Source organism: Brassica oleracea, chromosome C8 (genome assembly GCF_000695525.1).
Source record: "Brassica oleracea var. oleracea cultivar TO1000 chromosome C8, BOL, whole genome shotgun sequence".
NCBI classification, from domain to species: Eukaryota; Viridiplantae; Streptophyta; class Magnoliopsida; order Brassicales; family Brassicaceae; genus Brassica; species Brassica oleracea.
In genome coordinates, this window is record NC_027755.1 from 31,696,513 (window position 1) to 31,722,017 (window position 25,505).

General features: G+C 38.1%; 6 protein-coding genes across 11 annotated transcripts; 2 read left to right on the plus strand and 4 right to left on the minus strand.

Moving 5' to 3' along the window:
* Positions 1 to 849: 849 nt before the first annotated feature.
* Positions 850 to 3,606, plus strand: LOC106312285 (TPR repeat-containing thioredoxin TTL4). The gene is made up of 7 exons (XM_013749748.1): positions 850 to 1,844; positions 1,915 to 2,110; positions 2,191 to 2,381; positions 2,471 to 2,810; positions 2,891 to 3,083; positions 3,171 to 3,277; positions 3,375 to 3,606. Exons 1-7 carry the CDS (start codon positions 1,000 to 1,002, stop codon positions 3,525 to 3,527), a joined length of 2,025 nt encoding a protein of 674 aa, XP_013605202.1. The 5' UTR covers positions 850 to 999; the 3' UTR covers positions 3,528 to 3,606.
* Positions 3,607 to 3,723: 117 nt separating this feature from the next.
* On the minus strand, positions 3,724 to 5,108 carry LOC106312286 (F-box protein At3g57590-like). The gene has a single exon (XM_013749749.1). It carries the CDS (start codon positions 5,077 to 5,079, stop codon positions 3,925 to 3,927), a length of 1,155 nt encoding a protein of 384 aa, XP_013605203.1. The 5' UTR covers positions 5,080 to 5,108; the 3' UTR covers positions 3,724 to 3,924.
* A 1,123-nt stretch (positions 5,109 to 6,231) lies between these two features.
* On the minus strand, positions 6,232 to 8,213 carry LOC106308206 (trihelix transcription factor ASIL2-like). Of its 2 annotated transcripts, none has more exons than XM_013745342.1 (2): positions 7,172 to 8,213; positions 6,232 to 6,512 (listed from the first exon to the last, which is right to left on the minus strand). In XM_013745342.1, exons 1-2 carry the CDS (start codon positions 8,034 to 8,036, stop codon positions 6,472 to 6,474), a joined length of 906 nt encoding a protein of 301 aa, XP_013600796.1. In that variant the 5' UTR covers positions 8,037 to 8,213; the 3' UTR covers positions 6,232 to 6,471. The 2 variants fall into 2 exon arrangements, 1 of the variants encoding a protein (XP_013600796.1); XR_001263516.1 differs by having other exon boundaries at positions 6,331 to 6,512; positions 7,065 to 8,213.
* A 903-nt stretch (positions 8,214 to 9,116) lies between these two features.
* On the minus strand, positions 9,117 to 16,191 carry LOC106312394 (serine/threonine-protein kinase EDR1-like). Of its 3 annotated transcripts, none has more exons than XM_013749906.1 (17): positions 15,868 to 16,191; positions 15,024 to 15,353; positions 14,671 to 14,874; positions 13,899 to 14,075; positions 13,474 to 13,724; positions 12,426 to 12,545; positions 12,203 to 12,292; positions 12,016 to 12,108; positions 11,723 to 11,815; positions 11,378 to 11,498; positions 10,730 to 11,009; positions 10,426 to 10,549; positions 10,295 to 10,314; positions 10,054 to 10,210; positions 9,641 to 9,929; positions 9,484 to 9,556; positions 9,123 to 9,411 (listed from the first exon to the last, which is right to left on the minus strand). In XM_013749906.1, exons 2-17 carry the CDS (start codon positions 15,270 to 15,272, stop codon positions 9,329 to 9,331), a joined length of 2,424 nt encoding a protein of 807 aa, XP_013605360.1. In that variant the 5' UTR covers positions 15,273 to 15,353; positions 15,868 to 16,191; the 3' UTR covers positions 9,123 to 9,328. The 3 variants fall into 3 exon arrangements, with proteins under 3 accessions (XP_013605358.1, XP_013605360.1, XP_013605361.1); XM_013749907.1 differs by having other exon boundaries at positions 15,885 to 16,173; XM_013749904.1 differs by lacking the exon at positions 15,868 to 16,191 and having other exon boundaries at positions 9,117 to 9,411; positions 15,024 to 15,272.
* Positions 16,192 to 18,649: 2,458 nt separating this feature from the next.
* Positions 18,650 to 20,038, plus strand: LOC106307468 (ribosomal L1 domain-containing protein 1-like). Its single transcript, XM_013744435.1, has one exon. The coding sequence runs from the start codon at positions 18,700 to 18,702 to the stop codon at positions 19,846 to 19,848; it is 1,149 nt and encodes a 382-aa protein (XP_013599889.1). The 5' UTR covers positions 18,650 to 18,699; the 3' UTR covers positions 19,849 to 20,038.
* A 483-nt stretch (positions 20,039 to 20,521) lies between these two features.
* On the minus strand, positions 20,522 to 22,890 carry LOC106309751 (plant cysteine oxidase 5). Of its 3 annotated transcripts, none has more exons than XM_013746874.1 (6): positions 22,783 to 22,890; positions 22,175 to 22,362; positions 21,913 to 22,058; positions 21,456 to 21,609; positions 21,167 to 21,370; positions 20,522 to 20,939 (listed from the first exon to the last, which is right to left on the minus strand). In XM_013746874.1, exons 2-6 carry the CDS (start codon positions 22,275 to 22,277, stop codon positions 20,818 to 20,820), a joined length of 729 nt encoding a protein of 242 aa, XP_013602328.1. In that variant the 5' UTR covers positions 22,278 to 22,362; positions 22,783 to 22,890; the 3' UTR covers positions 20,522 to 20,817. The 3 variants fall into 3 exon arrangements, with proteins under 3 accessions (XP_013602328.1, XP_013602330.1, XP_013602329.1); XM_013746876.1 differs by lacking the exon at positions 22,783 to 22,890 and adding an exon at positions 22,657 to 22,731; XM_013746875.1 differs by lacking the exon at positions 22,783 to 22,890 and adding an exon at positions 22,630 to 22,691.
* Positions 22,891 to 25,505: the final 2,615 nt, after the last annotated feature.

Sequence of the window (25,505 nt, forward strand, 5' to 3'; positions counted from 1 at the left end):
GTGCTACCTTTTTACACCTTTGAGGTTAAAAAAGCGATTTTCCCCTTCTGATATGAACTTCAACGAAATTATTTTCTTAACAAAGAGTGATGGCATATTCGTGACTTAAGCCATTTTTCAAAAAAATAAAATAAATAAATATATATATATATATATATATATATATATATATTCGTGACTTGAAACTCCGTAGAAGAACTCATAAAATATTCACTATGTATTTTTTTTTTTGAAACACAAAAAACATTCACTAACATAGTTAAAACTGTTATAAAAACATCAACCATAACTCCATAAGTAAGGTCACTATGACATATTATATAACCACTGAACCAACCTAGTTAACTTTTAGTCAGATCATTTTAACTGTGAATTCTTATACTGGCGGTATAGTTTATGTACAAGTCACTGTATTAGTTGGAGCCTTGCATGGATGGTCAACATGATTTAGGTGTGGTTGCAGTATTACACATCGAAAATCACAGGATGCATTAAATGTTAAAACTATTGCCTCATGTTGAATGGAGGATTAGGTTTCCAAAAATCATATTTTTGTGTGGTCGGCAAATAGAATTTCCATCTAAATATTATTCTGTTCAAACGTAATAATCCACAAAGTCAACTATACTCAGTCTCTATAGTACATTAAAAATTTAAATTACATAGTCTACCCTTTTTTTAACGACAAAGCAGCCGTGAAAGACACGGAAGTCAATGAAGACAAGAGCGGCTCGTGCCTCTTGATGATCACAAGAAGAAGAAGAAGATCAATGTCTTAATCTCAGAAGTAGTCCTTTGTATTAAATTAATAAAAACTTAAAATGCAAAATCTAATTATATTTTTTAAAATTTGATTTTGATTTTTTCCCTTTCATTTAATTTCCTCTTTGCTATATATCACAAAGATCTCTCTCTTTCTCTATCTCTCTCTTCACGAACTGTTCTTCGTCTTCCTTCATTCTTATTACGCTGAAGCCATTAGATTTGGTTTCTGAAAAGATGTCACATTACAGAAGACACTCGTTGGAACCTTCCATTGACTCCATTACTAATAGATTCCGTGATTCTCTCAACTTCCAAAGAGATGACGATGACGTCATCAACAAACCGGACTTCCGAGAACTCGATTATCCGTTGAAGCCACGTGTCTCCTCTTCCACCGCCGCAACTCCAGCCGCTAGCGGCAGCAGCTCCAGCTCCTCCGGCTCTGCTTCCGGCAAACCTTCCGTCACTTCTCAGTTAGCTAAACGGAGCCACTCCGGCGAGCTGACGGAGTCCGGTTCGGCTACACCGGGATCCGGAGCCAAGAACCGGAATCCAAAACCGGGTCACAGAAGATCCGCTTCCGCCGGAACGCCGTTGATATACTCCGGTTTAGCCTTCTCTCCGGTGAAAAATCGCGGCGGAGCAAGCGGCGCGACGTCGCCGAGCCCCGGCGTTGTGCCGAGCGGCAACATATGTCCGTCGGGGAAAATTCCGAAGACCGGAATGGCCTCACGCGCCTCCGTTAAACCGGAGACACTGTTCACAGGCAATGGCAACTACGGCCACGGAAACATCGTGCGCGGCGGCGGCGGCAAGTCGAAGCCGGAGACGCGTGATCCGGAGGAGGTGAAGAAGGCGGGTAACGATATGTATAGGAAAGGGAACTTCTCAGAGGCATTGTCGCTTTACGACAAAGCGATCTCAATGTCGCCGGAGAATCCAGCTTACAGAAGCAACCGCGCGGCGGCGTTGGCTGCGTCGGGGAGGTTGAAAGAAGCTGTTAAAGAGTGTCTTGAAGCGGTGAGATTGGATCCTTCTTACGCTAGAGCTCACCAGAGGCTCGCTTCTCTCTATCTCAGGTAAGATCCTTGCTACAGTTCTTGTAATAGATCGGTAGAGGAATGATCTTTTGTTGGTTGTTGACTTTAGATTGGGAGAAGCTGAGAATGCAAGACGTCAACTTTGTTTCTCCGGGCAATGTCCCGACCAAACTGAGTTGCAGCGGGTCCAGACACTTGAGAAGCATCTCAGGTTGTGTAGCGAGGCTCGAAAGATCGGTGACTGGAAAAAGGTAGTCACCGAGATCGATGCAGCGATTGCCAACGGAGCTGATTCTTCTCCTCAGGTAAGACAGATCATCAATGCGTGTTTCTTCTTTGTGTTCTGTTTGAAGCAGTTAGTGAGTGTTTGATTGTGATTGTGCAGCTTGTAGCTTGTAAAGCTGAAGCCTTGTTGCGGCTTCATCAGATAAAGGATTCAGATTTGTGTCTATCCACCATTCAGAGGCTGGATCATCATCATCATCATCATCATCATACTCAAGCTAAGCTCTTTGGTATGTTATGTGATGCGTATGTGCTCTGTGTTCAAGCTCAAGTTGACATGGCTCTAGGAAGGTGAGCTTCGACCAAGGTTTGATTCTTTTTATTAATAGTGTTTGTTTGGTTCTTTGGGTGAGTGAGTAGAGATGTTAGGTTTATTGCAGATTTGAGAATGCTCTTGTAAAGGCAGAGAGAGCTATGAAGATTGATCATAGCAGCAACAACCCTGAGGTAGTATCAGTCTTGAACAACGTAACCAATGTGGCCAAAGCTCGTACACGTGGCAACGAGCTTTTCACCTCCGGGAGATATTCAGAAGCGAGTGTGGCTTACGGAGAGGGACTCAAATTCGATGCTTTCAACTCCGTTCTGTATTGCAATAGAGCAGCGTGTTGGTTTAAGCTCGGTGTGTGGGACCAATCTGTTGATGATTGTAACCAAGCGTTAAGGATCCAGCCTGATTACACTAAGGCTCTTCTACGAAGAGCTGCTTCTTATGGAAAGGTTGGGTTTAAAGATTTTCTGAAACAGAGTTTTGAAAGTGTTTTGGAGATTGACAATTGTTGTTTCTGTTGAAAATGCAGCTTGGTCGATGGGACGATGCGGTTAGAGATTATGAGGTGTTGAGAAAGGAACTTCCAGGAGATAGTGAGGTTGCTGAGTCTTTACAGAGAGCATTATTGAACAAATCTGAAGAACACAAGTACTTGGGATACAATAATGAAGTTGAAGAGGTTTCGAGTTTAGATAAATTCAAAACAGCTACATCACTTCCCGGTAGATAGCCCATTTTGCGAATTTATAAGTTTTACAGGTTCCTTTGTTCTCTATTTGCTTACAAATTGGTAGCTTTCTTTACTTCAGGAATCTCTGTGTTTTACTTCAAATCATCATCAAACCGACAAAGCGAAGCCATATCTCCATTCATCAACACCTTGTGCTTGCGGTATCCATTAGTACACTTCTTCATGGTAAGACCACATGTTCTTGTGCTCAAATCTTGTGTTGTTTTTGCATAACGAGATATGTTTTTTAAACAGTTTTTTTTGTTGTTGTTGTTGTATATAGGTGGATGTGGATGAGAGCTTGGCATTGGCGAAAGCAGAGAGCATCAAGAAAGTGCCAACCTTTAAGATATATAAAGAGGGAGAGAAAGCGAAGGACATGGTGTGCCCTAGTCACAAGTTACTTGAGGACAACGTTAAGCATTTCCTTTTATAACACTTCTTTTCTTTAAATTGATTAATGAACGTAAATTGATTCAAAGAGAGCCATTTTTTCTTAATTGAAATTTTCATCATTTTGTTTCTAAACTGATATCCATTGACAAATAAAATCATAGCTTCATAGATAGACCTCATTAGAAGGTAACCATTATATAACACAAACTCTAAAATGAGTACCAAAGGATATGACAAAGTCTTGAATATCTCAATTATAATCATAAAAGTCTGAAAGACATAGTCTGTCAAATATTATTTCCAGTAGAGATGGCCTAGCTAAACCGTAGATTACATTAGAAACTCTAATTCTAGCATAAGAAGGTTAAGGGAGTTCCAAGATAGCCTTGGATTAACATCACAAACCAAACTATCTCCTCATAAGAAGGCTTCATTCATCATTTCACTGGAGCAGAGATGCTTGACTTGAGCTGCTTCCCATCATGAACGTTTAGATCCTCAACATAGTCAACAAAGACACGAACCCTCCCACGGGTCCCAAGCGCTTCAAGCTTATCTCCAAAACCTTGCACTTCAACGCCTCTGAGAGTGTTCTTTTCCGGATCAAAGAAGAAGACGTAATACGGTTTCGTAGTGTAGTCCATAGCCAAAACAATCTCACCTCCACCAGTCATCCCCGCAACAGAGAAATTGCAACGACGAACAATCTTCTCCTCAGACAAAACGTAAACAGACTTCACCCATTCGTTCATCTCGACATCTTCAAGAACCCACAAAGACAACTCAAGAACAATCTTCTCATCATCAGCTTTAACATACTTCCACTCGACACCAGCTAAGTTCCCCTTGTAGTTAATCAACTTCACAGCCACTTCTTCACCAGAAAAGCAACCCGCTTCGATGAACTCAAACTCCTCAGACCGAACATCAAAGCGAACAACCACACGTGGATCACTAAAGTTCTCGGCCAAGTAATACAAAACCCCCTCGATGCAAATCGCTTCAGACACACAATGGTCGTATTGTGGACCATCCTTCACCCTCCAACTCAACTCTTCACCTAAAGACAGAACCTGATGATGGTCGCTTTGACTACAAAAGGGACGATCTTCCGACAAGACCTTAAACTGTTTTCCGACAGGATCAAACCCCAGAAAAGCTCGCGACTTTCTGTAGATGCTCAGGTAAGGTAAAGTCGCGTACTTTCCGGTGACGGGGTTGCAAACCACAGGGTTGGTGTCGTCACTTTTACTCGGAATCCACACGTCGGGGAACAGGATCAAACCGGAAGCGTAGCTGCAGAGGTATCGGCTCACGTCTCCGGCGAACTTGGTGTGAAACTCGGCGGTTACTACGGGAGAATGAGAGGACTGAGGCTGAGGGGAAGTGAAGAAGGTCCAGAGACCGTTTCGCTCGACGGCGAACAGGAGACGCGGACGAGTGGAGGAGTGAGTGAGGAAGAGTTCGGCGAAATCTTGAGTGCTGAGGACGGAGGACCATTGCTTCGAGAGAGTGCGACACCTGGCGGCTGATTTGGCAGGGAGTCTCGCGAAGATGTCGGTGGTGATATCTGTAGTGAAGAAGGGATTCATCGTATCGTTTTTTTTTTTGTTTGTTTGTCTTGTCTGCTGTGTAGGGGCAAAGTGTGTCGGGCGAATAAATTAATGAGATTCACAAGAGAGACTTTGACCTAAAATTTTTTAATTTATGTTGATCTCATGGAGGTGGGCTTGTAGCTTAATTAGGCCCAATATACATGGGCTTTTAACAATCTTAAACCTATTTTCTTGTCCTTGGCTACTCGTTTGTACACCTAACGTTACAATTTGTACACCTAACGTTAAATTAAGTAACAAAAATGACTAGTCCTTTGCACACCTAACGTTAAATTAAGTAATAATATTAGATATTTCGATTTGTTAGATTTATTTATAAAAAATTAGGTTGATGATTTATAACAATTAAATATACAAAAAACGAAACCAGATAAACTTATTGACTTGCACTAATATTATTACTTAGTTTAACTAATTTATATCAATTTAGAATGATTAAAACGATTTTCGGCTTGTGTTCCCGGGGGTGGTAGCTCCTCTAGTATCGCCTTCTCCGGTTTTGTTTCTTTGGCTCCCGGTTTTTATTCCTTTTCTTCTCGATCTATGAGTCTGCACTTCAAAGCCTTTCTGCCTCTTGGTCTATCATCTGAAACCGGTGCATGGATGTCGGAGATGATGGATTGATTGTAGGCGTTTATTTGTTCGAGTGATATTAGATCTGTGTTGGTGTGTGGTGAACCGTTTGGCTTGGGTTTCAGACGAGATCTCGATGGGTTAGATCGATGGATGCTCTCCGATGAAGGTTCTCGAGCGGTGAAGGTCGCACAGTCTCGATCTGGTGGTGTGCGACGCCGTTGACGTCGGTTAGCTTGGGAAGACTAAGATTTCCAGCTTCTGGGCTATGGGGTTTGGACTTTAGGTCCATATGTGGTTTTTTTTTTAGTTGGGCCGGATGTTTGAGCTTCTTATTGTAATGTTTTCGGATGGGCTTTGGCCCTTAATATTAAATATTCAGAGGGAAAAAAAAAGAATGCTTAAAACGATTCATGATGTTTTGAACCAACTTTTACCGATTTACTACGCTTTAAACCGATTATAACCGTTAAATCGGTTTTTTAAACAATAGTTTTGGATACGACCGATTTTGCTTTTCAACGGATAGAGAGAGGTATATTTTACAGAAGCAAAGGATAAAACATCTTATAATTTACATGCTGACCTCTTGTTCATCAATGTGCTACAATCACAAATTCACCACTCATGGATATTGCTGTAAATCACAAGCACATGACCCCAAAAAAACACCAGGCACTTAAAACATGACGGGAGGATTTACATAAGGCTCTTTAGACCAATTAATGTTTGATTGTTGAGATAAGAGAGTGAGAGTTGTCATAGTTGAAAGCAAAAATACAAGGAGCCTACCGCTTACAAGTAACTTGGCAAATCCATCATCCCATACCCAAGAGCTGCATAGACAGACAAGTTTCACTTATTATTTACAAATAGTGTAAAAAAAATTGATACAACAGTTGGTGCTCTGATTATTAGTTCTACTGGGTTAAACATTGTAATGCGAAGAGATATTCATCAAATTAACAGGTCTAACTGAGATTAACAAATTGTGACGAGATATGAAAAATACACAAAACAAGGTATAGTGTGTAATGAAATGGCTAAATTACAGGCAGGACTTGTTGATCACTAAACCAAAGTTGGTCACAGTTGAGATTTTATAGTCACATAGATACCATTAGTTCCAAACTTCCGAAGCAATTAGTACCTAAATTTCTTGGCCATCATGCTTAAATAGAATAGCAATTAAGAAAACACTGCTCAATAGCAGTAAACAGAGAAACAGATTCAGCTTTCTAGCTCACGGACACCTACTCAACTAATTCTCGTGTCAGTTGGTAATAAGAAACACAAGTAACAATGCAACAAAACAGAAGACAGAATCAAATACTCTGTTCCAAGTCTTAACTGTCGGAAACTGTATCAATCAAGTTTTTGAATAATACCTATCGGATTCACAAGGACTAATCACCAATCATGCTATAGGAATTGCAACCAAGCCTGAGATACACAAGAGCAGAAACAACGGCGAGGTAAGGGCTTCATGTCTCACCGGAAGATGTCGGACCTTTAGTACGCCTGAGTTTGTGAAGACGAACACGCATCTCCGTGAAGAGCTGCATCCTATGACACTCCAGCTCCTTAGCGAATCGCATCCTCTGCTTCTCCAACTCCACCATCTCCTTCCTCTTCCTCTCCTCCACCCTCTCGTATATCTCCCTAAGCCTCTCTATTGCTTCCGCAACTTCCTTGTAGCCTTGCTTCTCCTCCCGCTTCCTCTTCCCTCCGCTCGATCTCGACCTTGACCCATCCGAATCATCTTCATACGCCGGAGAAGACGCCGCCGCCGCCGCGGCCGCCGCGAACGCGTTGAGATTCCCGCGATATCCGAGCAAATTGTCCCCTCCGATTCGCATAATCGCCGGCGCCGGCGCCGGACGTCTGGGGATCGCCGATCGTGGAGCGACCGGAACCGGAACAATCGTCATCTGCAGCGACGGAGTGGCACTAGACGTCGGGAAGGTTTCTCCGAGAAGGTCGTCGAGATCGGAGAAGAAAGGCCATGTGCTGACGTAGCCGCCGCTGCCGCCGGCGCCGGAAACCCTAGCTTTCTCGACTTTGTACTTCTTCTTCAAGGTATCGATCCGGTTTTTACACTGGACGTCGGTGCGGGAGGGCTGCGATTTGGCGGCGGAGACGTTTCGGCCGGTGTTGAAGTGACGGTCGTTGACGGCGTTAGCCACCTCTTGCCAGTGATTTTGACGGAGGCTGCCGCGGCTGAGGTTGACGTAGCGAGAGCCCCAGGCTTGGATTAGCGTGAAGGTCGCTTCCTCGCTCCAGCAATCTTCTCGGGAAAGCGTCGACGGGGAAGGACGGGAAGATCCCGGAGAAAAGGAACCGTTGACGGCGTGCTTCATACGGTTAACGACGGGGAGGTAGATCGGAGAAGATGAACGGTGAGGATGAGAGTAACGGAGGTGGACGGTGACGGTAACGGAATTGAGTAGGACGGAGGAATTTAAAAAACAAACCAGTGTGGTTCTGCTTTGTGTGCATGTAGTAAGCCGTGTGTCAGCTAAATGAGCCAGCCTCAGCTAGTATATATATATATAAATATATATTGCTAATTTGTAATTTAGAAAAAATATAACTTCTTAAAAAGTTTGGTGGATAAAATTTAATTTTTATCTTAGGTATAAATACAATTTCATTTTTCACTTAAGTATTTATGGAAATAATATATAGGTGACTCTAATCACATTTGATTATAGTTCTTAAACATTTTTTTAAAATGTATGACAGTTATTTTACACGTTTATCTATGATTTTCTTAAAAAAGTTAAACTGAATATTTTATAAATTTTGTTTATTTCTGTACCGTGTGGTACTTATTCCTTATGTCTAAAATGAAATTGAGTGAAATAACCTCTCTCTATATATATATATATATGTATTTTTAACCTTGATTAATTCTTATGATTTATCTATATATATATATATATTTCCAACAATGTAATGTAAAAAATGAATTGGCATTAATATATTCTAAAATGGTATGTAAATGTAATATTTTTTCGACTGGTGAAATTTTCAGATACTGAAGATGAAAATCAAAGTTATTAACTCATAAATATGAGTAGTTGGATATATGGTTTTAGTTCTCTTAATATATACTGTGCAATATTAAGTGGTGTCAAGAAAAAATTGTTCAAACTATAAAATTTTGCTAAGACATGACATTTATGCATTGCTATATTAGAAAGACTATGATGCAAGTGATAGGCTTGAAAAGTGACACAAAAATACGATTATAAACTTAGAATTGTCTTTAAATGAAAATCAATGCAAGGGTACTAAGTCAGTACTACTAACCTTATGGGGCCTTACATCCTCCTTAATTAGCCTAAGTCATATAATAACTCATAGCCAGCTTCACGTGGTCCAGTATGAATACTAAAAAGAACTGAAAGTTCGTTGATCATTTAGTGAGAAACCTGCAAACTAAAAAGTATACTTTTGTTTCTTCTTTTTTCAAAAGGGTTTCATTTCACTAATGTGCAATGACAAAACAAGAAAGAGTTCCACAAAGCTTGTTGCGGATATGAAAGCGCCCAAAAGTTCTTTTGTACAAACTCAAAGAAGAAAAACGAAAACCTCTTCTTACTGCAAAGTTTCTATTCACAGAAAGGTAAAAAGATTTTAAGAGAAGTTAGCAAAGCGAATACTCGCAGTCCAGCAAACGAGAAAGTATCTCATTGCAGGTCGGTCTTTGTTCCGGTTCTGTCCAACAATCTGCAAACAAACACAGATTCAGTAACAAAATTTAAAGAAAACAAAAACCAACACTTTGAGAAGTCACAAGACCTGCAATAAGCTTTCCCAATGGCCCTTCAGGAATCTCAAGACGAGCTCCCTCGTAAGCAATAGCATAAACAACCTGAAAAAAGAATGCAGAAACTGGTTAAATATGTACATGATTATGTCACTATGGTGGAGTCTTCTTCTTGGTAAGTTATGTTACCCGTTCAGGTGGTACTCCTTCCCAAGGTCTGGTTAAAGTGCAGAGTTCCCACATGATAACACCTAAGCTGAAGATATCGCACTTTTCAGAGAAGGGCTCATTGCGGATAAGTTCAGGAGCCATCCACTCTGGAGTTCCTGCAGAGACTGCATCTCTCATTGTCGTGCCTGTCATGATTCTCGATAGCCCAAAATCACAGATCTTGACTGTCAATTTGCTGCTCAAAAGACAGTTTGCGCTCTTTATATCACGATGTACTATCCCCATCCGATGTATGCACATCAACCCCCTTGCAAAATGTTTATAAGAACATCCTTACTACAAAATGAATACTTCATCCTCACTGGGATATAATTAGAGATCCTATTTGGGAAGGAATCATGAAACTTTTTATAAGTAAGAAAGAATTTTACCGGCAAATGTCACGTAGCATCTTTAGCTTCCTCCGCCAGCTTAGCTTCTTCTTTTGTCCACTCAAGTGCAGCAAATTATACAAAGATCCCATTTCCATGAACTCAGTGATCAGCGATAATCGTGGAGGCCTCGTGCATGCTCCAAGGAACAGTATAACTACACGAAGTCAAAGACCACAGTTAATGAAAACTGATACTAAAAAAATCTTACAAATGAAAATTTAGAGAAATAGATGAGTACCGTTGGGATGTCTGAGTCGGCTGGTAGTTAGTTATATGAATACAGAAAGAGAAGGCAGGAAACAAAGTCAGAACACAACTCCAGAAGTTATTGCTACATTTGAGTAAAACAGAAGAAGTCTAGAGACATACCTAAGAATCGATATCTCATTGCAGAAATCTTCCATGTTCTCGGCTGTAAGATCTTGCTCGAGGAACACTTTGATCGCAACGTCTGTTCCATTCCAAACCCCACGGAAGACTTCTCCGAAAAATCCTGGAAGAAAGAATAAAAAAGAAGTTTAGTGGGGTTGCTTATACAAAAGTAAATTAAGTGAAGGACAGTAAAGAAACACAAGATGAAAGCCGTAGTCAATTTTCTTGAAAGAAATATATGGCCAACAATTTTACAAGAACGCATAAACCCAATTCAAAAACATTGAGCCAACAATTTTACCAATTCCAACACGAATCCCAACCGTCAGCTCAGAGAAGTCTATGTTCCATTCTTCATATGGTAACAATGGTTTGTTCTGGAACATGGGAGATCCCAATACTTTATCCCATATATGACTTATATTACGATGTGATGATCCACTCCTTTCATAGGATTGGCCTCGGTAGTTTTGGGGAGACGTAGGTAGTGAGATTGCCTTCTGTGGATCAAAAGGTTCCCTGGAAAGAGTCGACCTTCCTCCAGACACTTGGTCATGGGCATCAAGATGGAAACCAGAGACCTAAAAGCAGAAATGTCTAGTTAAGCCACAAAAATTCCCAAGTCATTATCCAAATTGAGTAAATGTTCCAAGAATAATAATTGTAAGCAGGTCGCAACATCAAACAAATATTTACTTGTAATTGATTATTGTGCGTTACTTAAACAGAAAATGGGTGCTTTATTTTGTTTTTCTACGGATTAAACACAGCATTTTTCTAGGAGTTTAAGCTTCATATCGTGAAATTCATAAAATGCTGTTGCATCCGAAGTTCCTTTGTTTTTAGTATTTTAAATTCTATAATTACAAGCTATCATAGCCAAATATCTCAAAATATCTTCAGTGATCGATGTATCAATAAGCTTTGTTTTATAGAGATATTTACGTACAATTTTCTGGAGATGAGGGCCCTCGCCTGTGTCATTTGGAGAGCTAGGAGATGAACTATCATCACATTGCTCTTTTGAGAGGCGATTCTGCTTCAATGCTTCATTCATCGCTCGTACTGCCCTGAAAAAGATTAGCAAGTAACTTTTAAACAAAAGTTAAAACACTGGAGCTTCCTTCTGCACTGAGGTAACGTCGTAACGATCATAGCAATTGCTAAAAAGATTTAGTTTCATATATGGAATGCTTTATCGATATGTATGTAGCCAGAATGCCGACACTTCAAAAACCGTCATACTGGGCCTGCCATGCATATGAAGGTCACTGAGCCACAACAAACTACACACCTGACGATATCATCACCAATCTCAGGAGTTATACTAATGCTTCTCCTCCTTATTCTCTTTGTTTCCAGTTTCGCTCCTCCAACAGATTTAGAGCTGCACATGAATACATAAGAATATTTAACAAACTTACACACAAGCTAAGTTCTCTGACACTATACTATTATATCAGAAACTAGGCAAAAGAACTCCGTAAGCACTAAAAAGACTAACATACACCATGACCTCTTGAAGCAATAATTGTATGTTTTAAAAATTGAAAGGTCAAATCATACCAACGTAAAAACAAAACCAACCTTGTGGCAACATTGCCGGTGACATCTTGTGCCAAGTTCTTGTCGCCACTTAGCATGGACTTCGTACGTGTTCGGAAGGAAAGATGCTCGGGGCTGTCGGTGATACAAATAAACCATCTAAGAAATTGAAGAATGGAATTTTTTGAATGATGAGGAAATCCAAACATCAAACTGGGATGAGAGTAACCTGGAACCAGCAGTCCTCTGATCAGCAATGACCTTTCTCCGGTTCTGCCGCCAAAACTCATTCGCAATGTTTGACTCGCTCGGTGATAAACTAGAGAATATAACATACAAATATTAATACATTGTCATCTATTCCATTTCTCAGTTTATATAGAACATAAGGCATCTTTAAACCCTGGGCTGGTTCATAATACAAAAACACAATAACAACAAAGGCTTATCACCTTAATTTTCTCTCCAGCGTGGAGGCAGATCGTAACAGCATATTTCTTGATGGTGGACCAGACATAATTGGAGACCCTTCCAGTTTCCTATGAAACAGAAGGTTTTCATCTTTTTCTGCACTGTACAACAACAATAATTAGAAACTCTGCACACCAAAATCTTGAGTATTGAAAAAAGGTTTGAGTAAATTAAGATTCGCGCTACACTTTAAAGATCTCGACCCGCGCGTGTTCTTGTTTATTTTTATATAAACATTTTGTTTTCAATTCTAAATTAGTATATATTATAATATATATGTGTCTATCAATTTTTAAAACATAATTAGTTTACGAAGTTTACGGTATATTTTTTCATTGAATATATTTTTTTAAATTTTCATATGTATTTATATCTTCTTCTATATATACATATTCGGAGTATTATTTCATTATTAAAATCGTAACTATATATATAAAAATTAGTAAAATATTGTTTTATTGTTATATTCAAAAATATTGTATTATTTCACAAATTTAGAAAGTTTTTAAAAAATTAAATTTTTCGTTTCATAGATTTATATTATCGAGTAAATAATTAAACATTTAGTTTTTGTTTAATTTTTAAAATAAACTATATAGTTTTAAATTTGTTTTCATTGGTTTAAGGTAGTAAAGATTAATCATTGTTAGATAATATGATTTTTGTTATTTAAAAAAAATCTTTATACTTTTAAAAGTTAACATCGACAAATATTTTAATAATTAACATATAGAGGCAGAGTATTACAACATTAAATTATATCTATTTAATTTACACTATCTATAAATCCAATAAATCATCTATTGTTTAAATCCAATTATTGATAGCCCAATAAAATTTTCTGGTATGCCCAAAATTTAAATGATAAGATTAGAGATTAAATGTAACATGATTTTCTAGGAATAGATCCATTAGGTCCATTTTTAAAAAAATCACACATGAATCAAAGTTGTGACTTCTGTTTTAATATATAAGATTGCAAGTTCTTGCAGTTAGATTTAACAGTTCAAAGTTACAATTACTACTTACTTTTCATGATCTGAATAACCAAACATGGGACTATTTGGCTCCAAAGGTGAATCGCAAGAGTCATTCTCCGCAGAATCACTTTCCCCTGCCGCTGAGATATGGCTCATAAATATTGCCTTGGCTGATAGAGGAATAAGCTGACCAGGAAACCGCATTAGATCAACCAGCATTTCCACAGAATTAAGAAGAACAGTAACTGAAATATGACTGTATGAGTCTACACTCTCAGCAGCTCCATCACTTGACAAACCCTGATCAAACAAATAAACCAAAAAAAGCATAGCAAGTTTAAAACTGATCAGAATATTCGGAACTAAAGCAATGAACAGATTTTCTCGAGAATAACCACTTTATAAAAACTAATCAATCACATGCAAAAAAAATGAAGTGATACTCAAGATCACTAATTACGTTATAATACTTACCACTACAAGTTTGCTTTCAAGACCAACCGTATCAGCTAGAACTTTGAATAAGATAGCTCGTGGCCGACAAGAGCCATTCTTGATCTGGCCAAGCAGTTGAATACCACAGTTTTCAAGAGATTGCGTAGCTTTTGCCGGGCTATGCAGAGTAGTAGGTTGCTTATAAACATCTGCCACCTGCCAGGCAATTTGAACAAAGGTATTATGCTAACTAAAAGAAGTAAACAAGATTTTTTGAAATGCTTGCTCGTACTGCATCTATAATATATTGCTTAAATGGGATGCAGGAGAAAAGGGCTAGCAAACGAAGATACACATTTCATAATTTAGCACTTTTCTGAGTAAGCAAAATTCACAAGTGGCGTTTCGAGAAAGATTTAGGCAAGATACTAATAGTCTGGAGAAGTTTATCTTCAAACGCAACAGAAACTTACTGATAGTTTCACAACTTAGTAAAGATAGAAGCTACGATCACGTGGCCTCTTTCTTAGTATTATAACGGACACTCTCAGCATTAGTTTTCATTAGACAGACAACTTGTCTCGACTCTTCCTACCTCTGTTTTATCCATACATGATCAATATCATTGCATGCCGTTTTGGGATAACGAAACAAAATGGTCATTTAGTGATTATTTACAGGAACGAATATTATTTATGAAACATGCATCGCGGTTACGTCCATTAGTGAATGAGATGATAAAGCATGCAATGCATCAAGAAATATTCTAAGATAAGCTGACATTTAAACAAAGTAACTCAACCACTCTTACCAATCCAGCAATCTTCTTGATAACAGCAGCTGGTTTTGAGTTCAATCCACTGACAAGTTTAGTAATCAACTGCTTTTGCCTGAAAAGCTTCTTATCTTTTTGAAAATCAACAAGAATCACATCAGCCTTTAGACCTTCCTCGCCCAGAGCATGAAGATCTTCCAATGTAGGAATGCTATTAAATAGTTGCTTCAATTTACTATCCTGTAGAAATTTTTAAAACTAACATTAAGAAAAAGAAAGTAAGAAAAGAAAAAGATTCTAGACTTCAATGTGTAGACATGTACGGCCGGTTAATCGAGTTAGAATAAATATCTAAGTGAAACGTTACTGAACAGAGCTAATAAGCTTACCGGGATCACAGAGTAGAAACCATTTGGAATCGGCTCAGAAAGAGAACCAGTGCTCCAAAGAATATTGGAAGCACTATTAGATGGCAGCCCATCTTGAGCAAGATTTCTGGGTGAGCCTTTAGCACTAGAGGTCTCCTCTTGCGATCCTAAATGAACAGAATCAAACTTCTCAACAAATTCAGAAGGCCACCAGGTTTGATTCGAAGGTCCTTGCTCTGATGGCCCAGCATCATCTCGTCTCTCTCCCATTGCCTTATTTCCTTGAGGTCTACAATGATATCAGCTCCTACTTATCCCATAATTGGAACAGTTAGACATTAAGCATCAAACCTGTACACAGAAACGAAAAATGGTATATAAGAAAACTATGATAATTAATAAATGAAAAAAAAAACTAGTTTTTCCTCATCACAACCTCACTAGTGCAATGCTTAAACTCAACGGAAAAAGAAAGATCGAAAGGATCAAACCAAAACTATCTCACTGAATGCATACAAAAAAAAAATTCAAAATCAAGAGAGAGTGAAATAATCCAATCTCACTCTTAGGTCAACGCTAGAATATTGAAAGGATCATAACTGAATAGACTATAGAGCAAAGCTAACTTAGATCCCATGTAAAAATCCTCTTAAGTACGACTATTCATTAGTGCGATCCCGTTCGATCTACCCAGAAAAGTTTCAATGCGAAATCAAAACCCTAACGCAAAACTCACAAATACTTAAACCGACGCGAAGAACACAAAGACCATCTAGAAACCCTATCTAAGATCGATCCAATACACACAGCTAAGGCAGATGCAGTTACGAGAAAAGTTCAAATAAGGGTTTTTGTATAAAATCACCACAATCAGATCCACACATTCAATTTTCGATCGAACTTCTCGGCACGATGAACATTTGAAATCAAACTCTACATAGCACACCAAACTCGATCTCACTGCTAAGGCGGATGCAGTAGAAAATCAATCGGCCGATCAAAGATAATCAAAAGAGCTACGCGTTACGCACACACGCACGCACACGAGACAATCAGAGTGATTTGGGATTTGATGTTTGGGAGCAGAGAAAAAGAGTGATGCAATTTTAGGAAAGTGATGAAGGAAGGCGAGGAGGGAAAGGAGAGGAAGAGGGGATACGACTGACGAAAGTGACGATGCCGGGATCACGTGCGAGATGATGAGTCACGTGTTTTAAAGTAGATGCGCCTCTCTTTGATGGACAGCTGGCGTTACACGTCATTCCTCGTGAATCACCACCGTCGTTTCTCTTTTTCTTGATTGGTTGTAATGTTATGCAGTTTTTGAAAAGTTAGCCTTTAATTTTTTTTTTTTTTTCTTGACGACAGCTTAATTTTTTTAGTTAATACACAGAAATTTATAAGCGAGCATACATAAATGTTTTTTACGGCAGCGCATAATACTTTTTACTAATAAAAATTGAGATATTCATTTACTATTGGACTTTATTAATTGACCTACTAAAATAAGGATTTTTGTTTATATTTTGGATTAAAAAAAAAATTGCAAACTACTACTTTTTCTGTTTCACTTTATTTGTCGTTTTAAGTTTATGCACACAAATTAGGAAAACATTTAATTTTTCATATTTCCAAAATAAAAAACATCATTACCAATATACCTAACCATATTTTAACCAATAAAAATAAAATGGAGAATATTGTTATTAAATTTTGTATTGAAAATATAAAACGATACTTAAAATGAAATAAAATTTTAACTATAAAACGACAAATAATACGAGAATAGCCTACAAACTACGTACAAGTATACAACATCTCTTCACCCCATTTAGATAACATTAAACCATAGAATATATTGGACATATACTCTAAAATGATTAGCGTTGATGATATATTTATTAATATATATTTTTTTAGAAAACCATAAACCAATAAGCATTCTTCAAATTCAAATCAAATCTTTTTTTTGTCATCTGGTAGATTAATATTAGATCAAACAACGTTTTACACAAAGCCAGCAAGGACATCACCCTTCCGGAGCCAAGAACCAACGAGATAACATGTATCCGGAGACAAAAGTTATTCATAACACTAAACTCATAAAGCTAACAATGACTAAAAAGTAATAAGATATCCCAAGGCAGGCTAGGAAAACAAAAACTTTAGGAGGGGAGAAGCACATTGATACAGGAAGCAAGATTGATCGAGAAAGCGACGTAGGCCTAATTATTGGGGTTGAAAGCCAATCTCGTAACACCGTTCCACCATGGAACCACGTACAACAACCAGACTTGCCACTGTTTCTTCAAAAAGAAACCAAGAGATGACACAACTTCAACCCGAGCAGCCAACGAAAAGGAACGTTTGGCGATTGACTACTCAAAAACCAGCCGCAATTGAGCATATGCTCCTTAGCCCCTCCCTAAGCAATCTGGAAAACCCGTAAGTTGCAGACTAAGGGACTACACAACTTCTCAACATCGATGCTTCACCCACTAAAAACAAAATTCAACCACAGAGGAAATACGACGGGAGCTTACCAGCGACGACCAGAGCCTAAACCGCAGACCTGAACCATGTCGCTTCAAACCAAGTCGCAAGACCAAACCGAATCCATGAAGCCATAGATATCTTAATCTCCTTTATAATCTAAAACAATAACCATGAAAAACCAGAGATCTGTCTTGAAACCTTAAAAAAGAAGTTGGTTTGAGCAAAAGAATCAAAACACCAACCAGACTGAAAGCTTTCACACAGATCTCAACCGAACCCGGACATCTTGACCTGAATCCATTACCTCCCTCGAATCGCTTCCACCGTGCAGCCTCGAACAGAACCAAAATTCGCCGAAACAATACACTTTGACGCAGAGCCAGACTCATGTCGAAAAGCTTTGGACGACGACCAAGATGAAGACCATATAGCAACTAATACTAAGTACAGAGAACGAACTACACACCAACAGACGAATAGATAAGGAAAGACAAGCTCAAGAGCCATCAATGAATCGTCGGAACCACCTTACCAGATTCGATGGAAGAAGTACTAACCCACATCAGAGCCGGTATAACCTGCACCACGCACCAGAAACAGAGACGAGTCCAGTGAAGCATCCCAAGCAACCATACAATGACCACGGAAACCAGATCTCTGCGCCCAGACCTCTCAATGCCTCGATCGCCCCAGCTCAATACATCCGACCTAAATATAGACAGTAGAGACCCTCTCACAGCTCCGACGAGGCTCGCCGGTAACCGGAGAGGGTAGATCCAAAAGTCTTTCTTGTGCTCTTCTCGACGGCGCTAGGGTTTTGAGAGAGTTTTCCACAAATTCTGAAAATTTTGATTTTAGAGAAGTATTTTCAATTTCAAATCAAATCCAATTATTAAATTTGTCACACACACTATAAAATACACCTAAAAAAATCATCCCATGCCTTTTGAAGGACTCAAATTAAGGCCTAAAAGAAATTATGCTCATTAATTCTCACGGAAGTGTTTAAATCCTAACGTTATCTTGACCAGTCAATTACCACAGTCTCCCTGTCAGGATAAAATAAAGGCCCAAATGAAGTTAGGCCCATTAATTCCCCAGGGAAGCAGGGTCAAGTATTTTAATCCTAAAATCAGATCCCCCTTTGTCTCCTCTTCTTCCTCCTTAAACCCTAATTTCATTCATCCCCAAAACCCTCTCAATGACCACCACCGCCGCAGAGCAATTCGATCCATCAACGCAAACCACGAGAGTGAGCCCCAAGACAGTGGACGACGCAATCAGCTCTCTACTCAAATGGAAAACCGAGAAATCAAAAACAGAGAAGCCTCAGCTCCTCGAGCAAGACGAGTTCGTCTACCTAACCGTCACTTTGAAGAAGATCCCGCAAACAAGCCGCACGAACGCTCACCGAATCCGATTACCTCACCCGCTTATCAACACGGAGGAAGAGTCCCCCGAGCTTTGCCTCATCATCGACGACAGACCTAAAAGCGGCCTCTCCAAAGAAGACGCGGTTAAAAAGATCGAATCGGAGAATATTCCGATTACCAAAGTGCTCAAGCTCTCGAAGCTCAAGACGGACTACAAGGCCTTCGAAGCGAAGAGGAAGCTTTTCGACTCGTACGATATGTTCTTCGCGGATCGGAGAGTGATTCCTATGCTTCCGAGGCTGATCGGGAAGAAGTTCTTTGTTCAGAAGAAGATTCCTTTGCCGGTGGATCTGAAGCATAAGAACTGGAAGCAGCAGATTGAGAAGGGATGCGGCTCCGCTATGTTTTTCGTTAGCACGGGGACGTGTAGTGTTGTGAAAGTTGGGAAGTTGTCGATGGATAGCGACGAGGTTGTTGAGAATGTGATGGCGACGCTAAACGGCGTCGTTGAGGTGTTGCCTAGTCAGTGGAAGTACGTTCGGTCTTTGCATTTGAAGCTGTCAGAGAGCGTTTCGTTGCCGATTTATCAGTGTGTGCCTGATTTGAAGCTGAAGATTGATGATTTTGAGGAGGAGAGTGGTGTTACGGAAGAGAAGAAGAAGAAGAAAGGGAAGAGTGATGGTGTGAAGGGGAAAAAGAAGAAGGGTAGGATTCATGAGGTTAGATGTATGGATAGTAATGTATCTGAGGTGCTTGATGAAGATGAGGTTAGTATTGAGTCTGGTGGTGTTAAGGAGAAGAAGAATAAGAGAAAGAAGGAGGTAAGTGTGGTTGATGATGATGCTGAGAAACCGAAGAAGAAAGTTGCCAAGAGTAAGCTGAAAGAGAAGAGAAATAGTGGGTTAAAGCCGGAGAAGAAGACAATGGTTACAAAAGGTTTGAAACAAAAGAGGAAGAAGACTGTGCTTAGAAGTTAAGGTAATGGAACATCAGAGGATTAGATCTTTAAGGTTTTTGCATCTTTTTCAATTAAGTAATTGTATGTTTTATCGTAATGCTGATGATATTTTAGGTTCTCTTATATCGTCTACTGCTTCTCGTGTTGTTTGGTGGAGGAAACATACTTATGTTACCAGTTTTGATTTTTTCTTATTTAACTTATTTTGTCAGAGCATCTCCTAGGTAAATTCTATATTTTCCTTTAAAATAGAGATTTTTGTGAAAATGCTCTAAAGTATGCCTCTATAATAGAGTTTTTCTATTTTAGAAGAAAATATAGAGGAAAGTTACTTTTGTAGAAATATCATATCTCTATATTTTCTCTTATAAATAGAGAAACTCTATTATAGAGTATACATTGGAGCATTTTCACCTCTATAATAGAGTTTTTCTATTTTAGAGGAAAATATAGAGATAGAAAATATAGAAATAGAAATAGGGTGGTTTGGAGATGGTCTTATAAACAACTAGTGTTTATCTTTGGATTATAGCAATCAATCAAGTGACAATGATTTACCAACATAGTAACAAAATCTTCATCTTTTTATAATCTTCATCTTTTTATATATAAAATTGGTTCTTAGAAGGTTAACCTTTAGCCATAAGATGATCTATAGCTCTATGAGTTTGCTATGATATGACAGACATGAATAACCAAAGGCCAATGATCGACGAAATAATCAATGAAAAATACAATGTTTTTGAGCAATTGTGTTTATGGAAGACAAAAATTTATCATATAAAACTATAGTAGAGTAATCGAAAAGATGTGTGTAATAGTAAAACATTATAATACAGTGAAGTAGGCTGAAGCTCACAAGTATGTAAGAACCTTCTTGATCACAAAGCAGCAAGCCTTCCGACGGTGTACCAATTTTATTCTCCTGATGGTAAGCTCCTTCCTCTTTTCTGCTCTTGTCTAGTTTGCTTAAGATCTTTTTACAATCTCATTTTCTAATCACAGGGCCTCTGTACGGAACTCTCCATATCACAAAGTTATCTGGGGGTTGATACTCTTCAAGCCATGTCACATTTGAGATCACTTCTCCGTTCATCACTTCAATCTCACCTGGTTTCACAGACCATCATCATCATCAATTCATCATCATCAACAACAACATTACCATAGTAACAAAATGATAAATCCTAAATGAAAAAAAATGTTAAATCTATGGATCTAATGAGTGTGTAACATGATGCTAAACCATGATTCCTCAACAAAGTGCTATGAAAGTAGTAACACTAAGAAATATAGTAGCCTTTTCAAGGTCTTAGTTAAAGATTGTGTTATCTTACTAGGCAAGTCCTGCACTGGGGATTTCCGGAAATAGTTGCAATGCCTTCCATGAGTAGACGAATACGGAGGAGATAAGATATCAAAGATAGCACAATGAGTAATGGCTTTGAAACAATGGATGTTGCCGCCTGTTGTTGGATATAGAGTGGTTGATGGGCAGGGGGCTGTCATATCAGTATCCTTCACCAGCTTTGCAGGTCTTGCTATGAATAAAATGGGAAGAACAGAAGGTCACTAAAATTATTATTTACAAAGCAAGGAAGTTAGATGTCACTCAGCAACTATTACCTTGTAATGGATCGTCTAGCTCTGATGGATCAGGGTCAACCCAATCATATGACTTGACGTGCATTGAACCGTAAACGAGCTTGCTTAGCACTGTCATGCCTGGATGGTTATGTAGTGGTATGACTGACGAAGGTGGCATGCAGAAAATTCCAATCTGAGAAGATAAAGATCAAACCATAAGCAGACAAGAAAAGCAAGAAACCATGCCAAATGGCAGCTGGAAGTAACAAGTTTCTTCAGTGTTTGGCGATTTATAATTCAACAATTCACAAGTAGTTCTGGTTACAAACATGAGAAGCCCATCAATGGCATTTCTATGTAAAACACCATCGGGTTCTATGCATATATGACTTTTCACGAGATTTCATAGGGCCATGAGTAATCAATATTTCTCTGACCACACTGATTAAGGCACGCTCAAAAGTATTGCTAGCAGTCTGAAAGGAAGTATACTCACCGAGAAGCTGTCACACTCGTGTAAATGAAGGTATTTAATCGCTGGCAGAGAATTATGGTTTCCATTACGCTCGCTCCCAGGACCGGACCAGTTACGCACTAACTGAGCTTCCTGTTCGAGACCAACATCAGACGGCTTGATTTTCTCTGAAATAAAAAGAACTACAAGTATCACTTACGGATGCAAGTACTAGACCGGACATAAGAGAGTGCAATTCAGACATGACGAGCAAGAAAAGAAACTTAAAAAGAGGTAGTCCTACCCAACACGTTGCGAACCTTTTCTAAGGCCTCCTCGGACACAGGTCCATTAGGTGACAGAGACGCATTGCAAGTATTGAAAAGCCTCTGAATAAAATACGGCATGATACACAACAAAAAAACAAGGTTGGAGTCTTGATGCCCTGAGAAACAGAGATCACCTTCTTCGATGATTCTCCAAGTCACTTCCCTGAAATAAGAGAAAAATGTACACATCTGAAAACAGAAACAACAAAATATCTAAAGCTCAGCAGAGTCTCTTGCAAATTTAAAAAAAAAAATGTTTAAACTGATGAATATTTCATTACACATCGAAATGAACAGAGTTAAGGTCAAGTTTCAGTTATGTTTGCTTGCACTGAATCTTAAATCGAAACGAATTGAATTGAAAACGGTGCCCAATCTTAATTTTATCGACAATATTACAATCACAAACAGAACACAAAAGAACAAAAACCTTTGTTAGAAAGAAAACATAACTCACGTTCTTCAAGTAGTTTTCAGCAATAGAGGAACAACATCTAAAGTTAGAAACAGGAAGGAAAGATATAAAGAAGACAGGTGTTGTTTCAGTTTCAATGATTAAAGAGAAAAAAGAGAAAGAGAGAACCTTTTGAGCAGAAGAGTGAGAGAAAAATCTGAAGAACGGCGACGAAGAAGGGGTCGGAGGAACACACGATATGGAAAAATCCGGTTTGGACCGGAGGAGGAGGAGGAATCAGAATTTGATTTCTTTTTATTTTGCTCTGTAGGTCACTAAAAACGCCAATATTCACGTTCTTTGCCCCTTTGTTTCGAAATGGTCAACTCCAACCCCTGCTTTTTTTTTAGTTTAGAATCAATTCAACCAGTTTGTTCAGTTTTATTTTCATTTCATATATTTGGATTTTTGTATTGTTTTTTTTTATTTATTTCAACTTCTAGATGTTTATATAGGTGCTTTTCACAGCTTTCATTTGTTGGAATATTGAGGAAAGAAGAGATTTTTATTCTATAATGCATTAAGTTTTCAGTATTTGATTTGATTTTTTTTAAATGGCAAGAATATACATAAGTTTTGCCTTTTCTCTTATGATTATCAAAACACAATCCACATATTTAATGCTATAAAATCTGAACATGTTTCTTTAAAAATTAATTACTTGAAAATAAGAGATTCTAAATCAATATATTAATTTATAAAATACATTGATATATAAACCATTAATAATTTACTTATTTTATTTTATACATATTTATGTTTGATAATTTTTTTTGTACTATAATGAACTATTTTATGAAAATTTATGTCTAGTGATTTTACTTACATTATATTCAAACATTTATTATTATTATTATTATTACAAGTTACACAATTAAATTTCATTTATGAAATTCAGATATGAACCTTTTTAGTATTAAGAAACATTATTAATTTGTATTTCATCGTTTTGTAAACGATTCCATAAATCTATTTGTATTTCGATATAAAATAAGATCATATTAGACGTTAAAAAAAAGAAACATTATTAAACTCTTATTTTAACTATTGATGAAGGGGTTTTCAGAAATGAGAAATTAGGTCATATGTTCATTATATATGAGAAATTAAGTTTCTACACATAATAAATGTTTGGTTATAATATTATGTATTAATTTTTTTTTACCCTTGGTATCGCACGCACCATAAATTTTCTTCTTCTCTCTGTTTATAATTTCATTTCTTCCATCTCCGATCATTTCACTTTGTCCCGCCGCAATCACTTCTAGTTTTACCATTACCACCATCGTTGTCACCGATTGTTTCATTTTTCGCCACTATCACTGCTTCCACCATAGTCTCCACTGTTTTCTCTTCCACCATCGGAAAATGCCGTTTATTTTATTCTTCACCACCATCATCGTTTCTGCCATTGGCGCCGTCTCCACCGTTTTTGTCTTCCATTACCGTCACCAGTGGTGATCCCTTAAGTGTTTCCCACTGTCTCCTTTTCTCTTCCATCTTATGAAGTGGTTTCTTCCTCTCATCAACTCTGGCAACTGAACCAGTTTTTCTTCTTTGCTAATCATTTCTCCTCTTCCGTCTTGTTATTCTTCTTCTTCTGTAATGTAAAATTGTTTAATGCTATTCTATTTAGTAAACATAGAATAAAAATATGGCTTTACAGTAAGAGATACATATTATATTTTGTTTATGTATCATTTTATGAATTAGTTAATTTTATTTATTGATTAAGACTAAGCAATTACAAGTAACTACATACCAAATTGTACTATATTACTGAAAATTGACAATGGCTAAGAAGGTGTTAAACACTGTGAACCAGTAAAACAAAGACTATATCATTTAAATATACAATGTGGTATAGTATATGATATAATTAAGTTTCGTAATTAGAAAAGATAGATAACTCCGACGACTGTGACACCAACTCCTCCGCAAATCGTATATTCTCATACACCTTATAATTTACATCGCTTATAACAACTACAATACTATAACGTTTGTAATATAATATAGCTTACAAATGCATTTTGCAACAATTTATTTATTTCCAGGTCTCCTAAAGTATCTTTCTTTATTTGTTTCTATATTGGATCCGCTTTCCTTTCTTACAAAAACTACGGTACACCACTTGGAACTTATGTAACAAGGAGAGCATAAACATATTATAACTAGAAATCATTTGTTTGTTTGATAATGTAACAATACTACATTGAATATATTATAGTCTACTGCCTTCCTTTTCTTTTCGGCTCGCATTTCTTTTCCACGTGCACGTGTTTTAAGGAAGAAAATCGCCACTTTCGGATATAACTTGTCACATCGAAAGAATGACATTGTAGAATAAATATTTATTTATGTGCCTCTTATGAATATTCAGCAAATTTCCCCATCAGAAATTTTATTTGTTGTATACTGAATTATAAATTAAAAGATATTAGACTACCCGTATTAAAAAAAAGGGCAGAGCAAATGAAAAAAAGCAGAGTCGTCGTCTTTTCACCTTCTCCAGCCGCGGCATCTCGCCGTTGGTTCCGTGAGAAGGTGGTTGCATGTTTCTTCTAGTTTTATGCTCTTTTTAGTTTTAGATGGTCTCAAATCTGAATAGAAGCTTCATGTCTCCGGATTGAAGTGAAGAGATTCAGATCTGGACGCAACAGACATCGATTTTGTCGGATCTATGGCCTGTGGTGGTTGGCTAATGGTTACCAGCTGTATGGAGAAGAATCGTGTTAAGTAAGGCTTGGGTGGCCTTGCTGTGGTGTGGAGGCGCGTAGGAGGCGCGTGGTGAGTCCTGTCAATGTCCAATGGCGAGTTTAAGTTGGAATTGGAGGAGGTCAGTGGAGTAC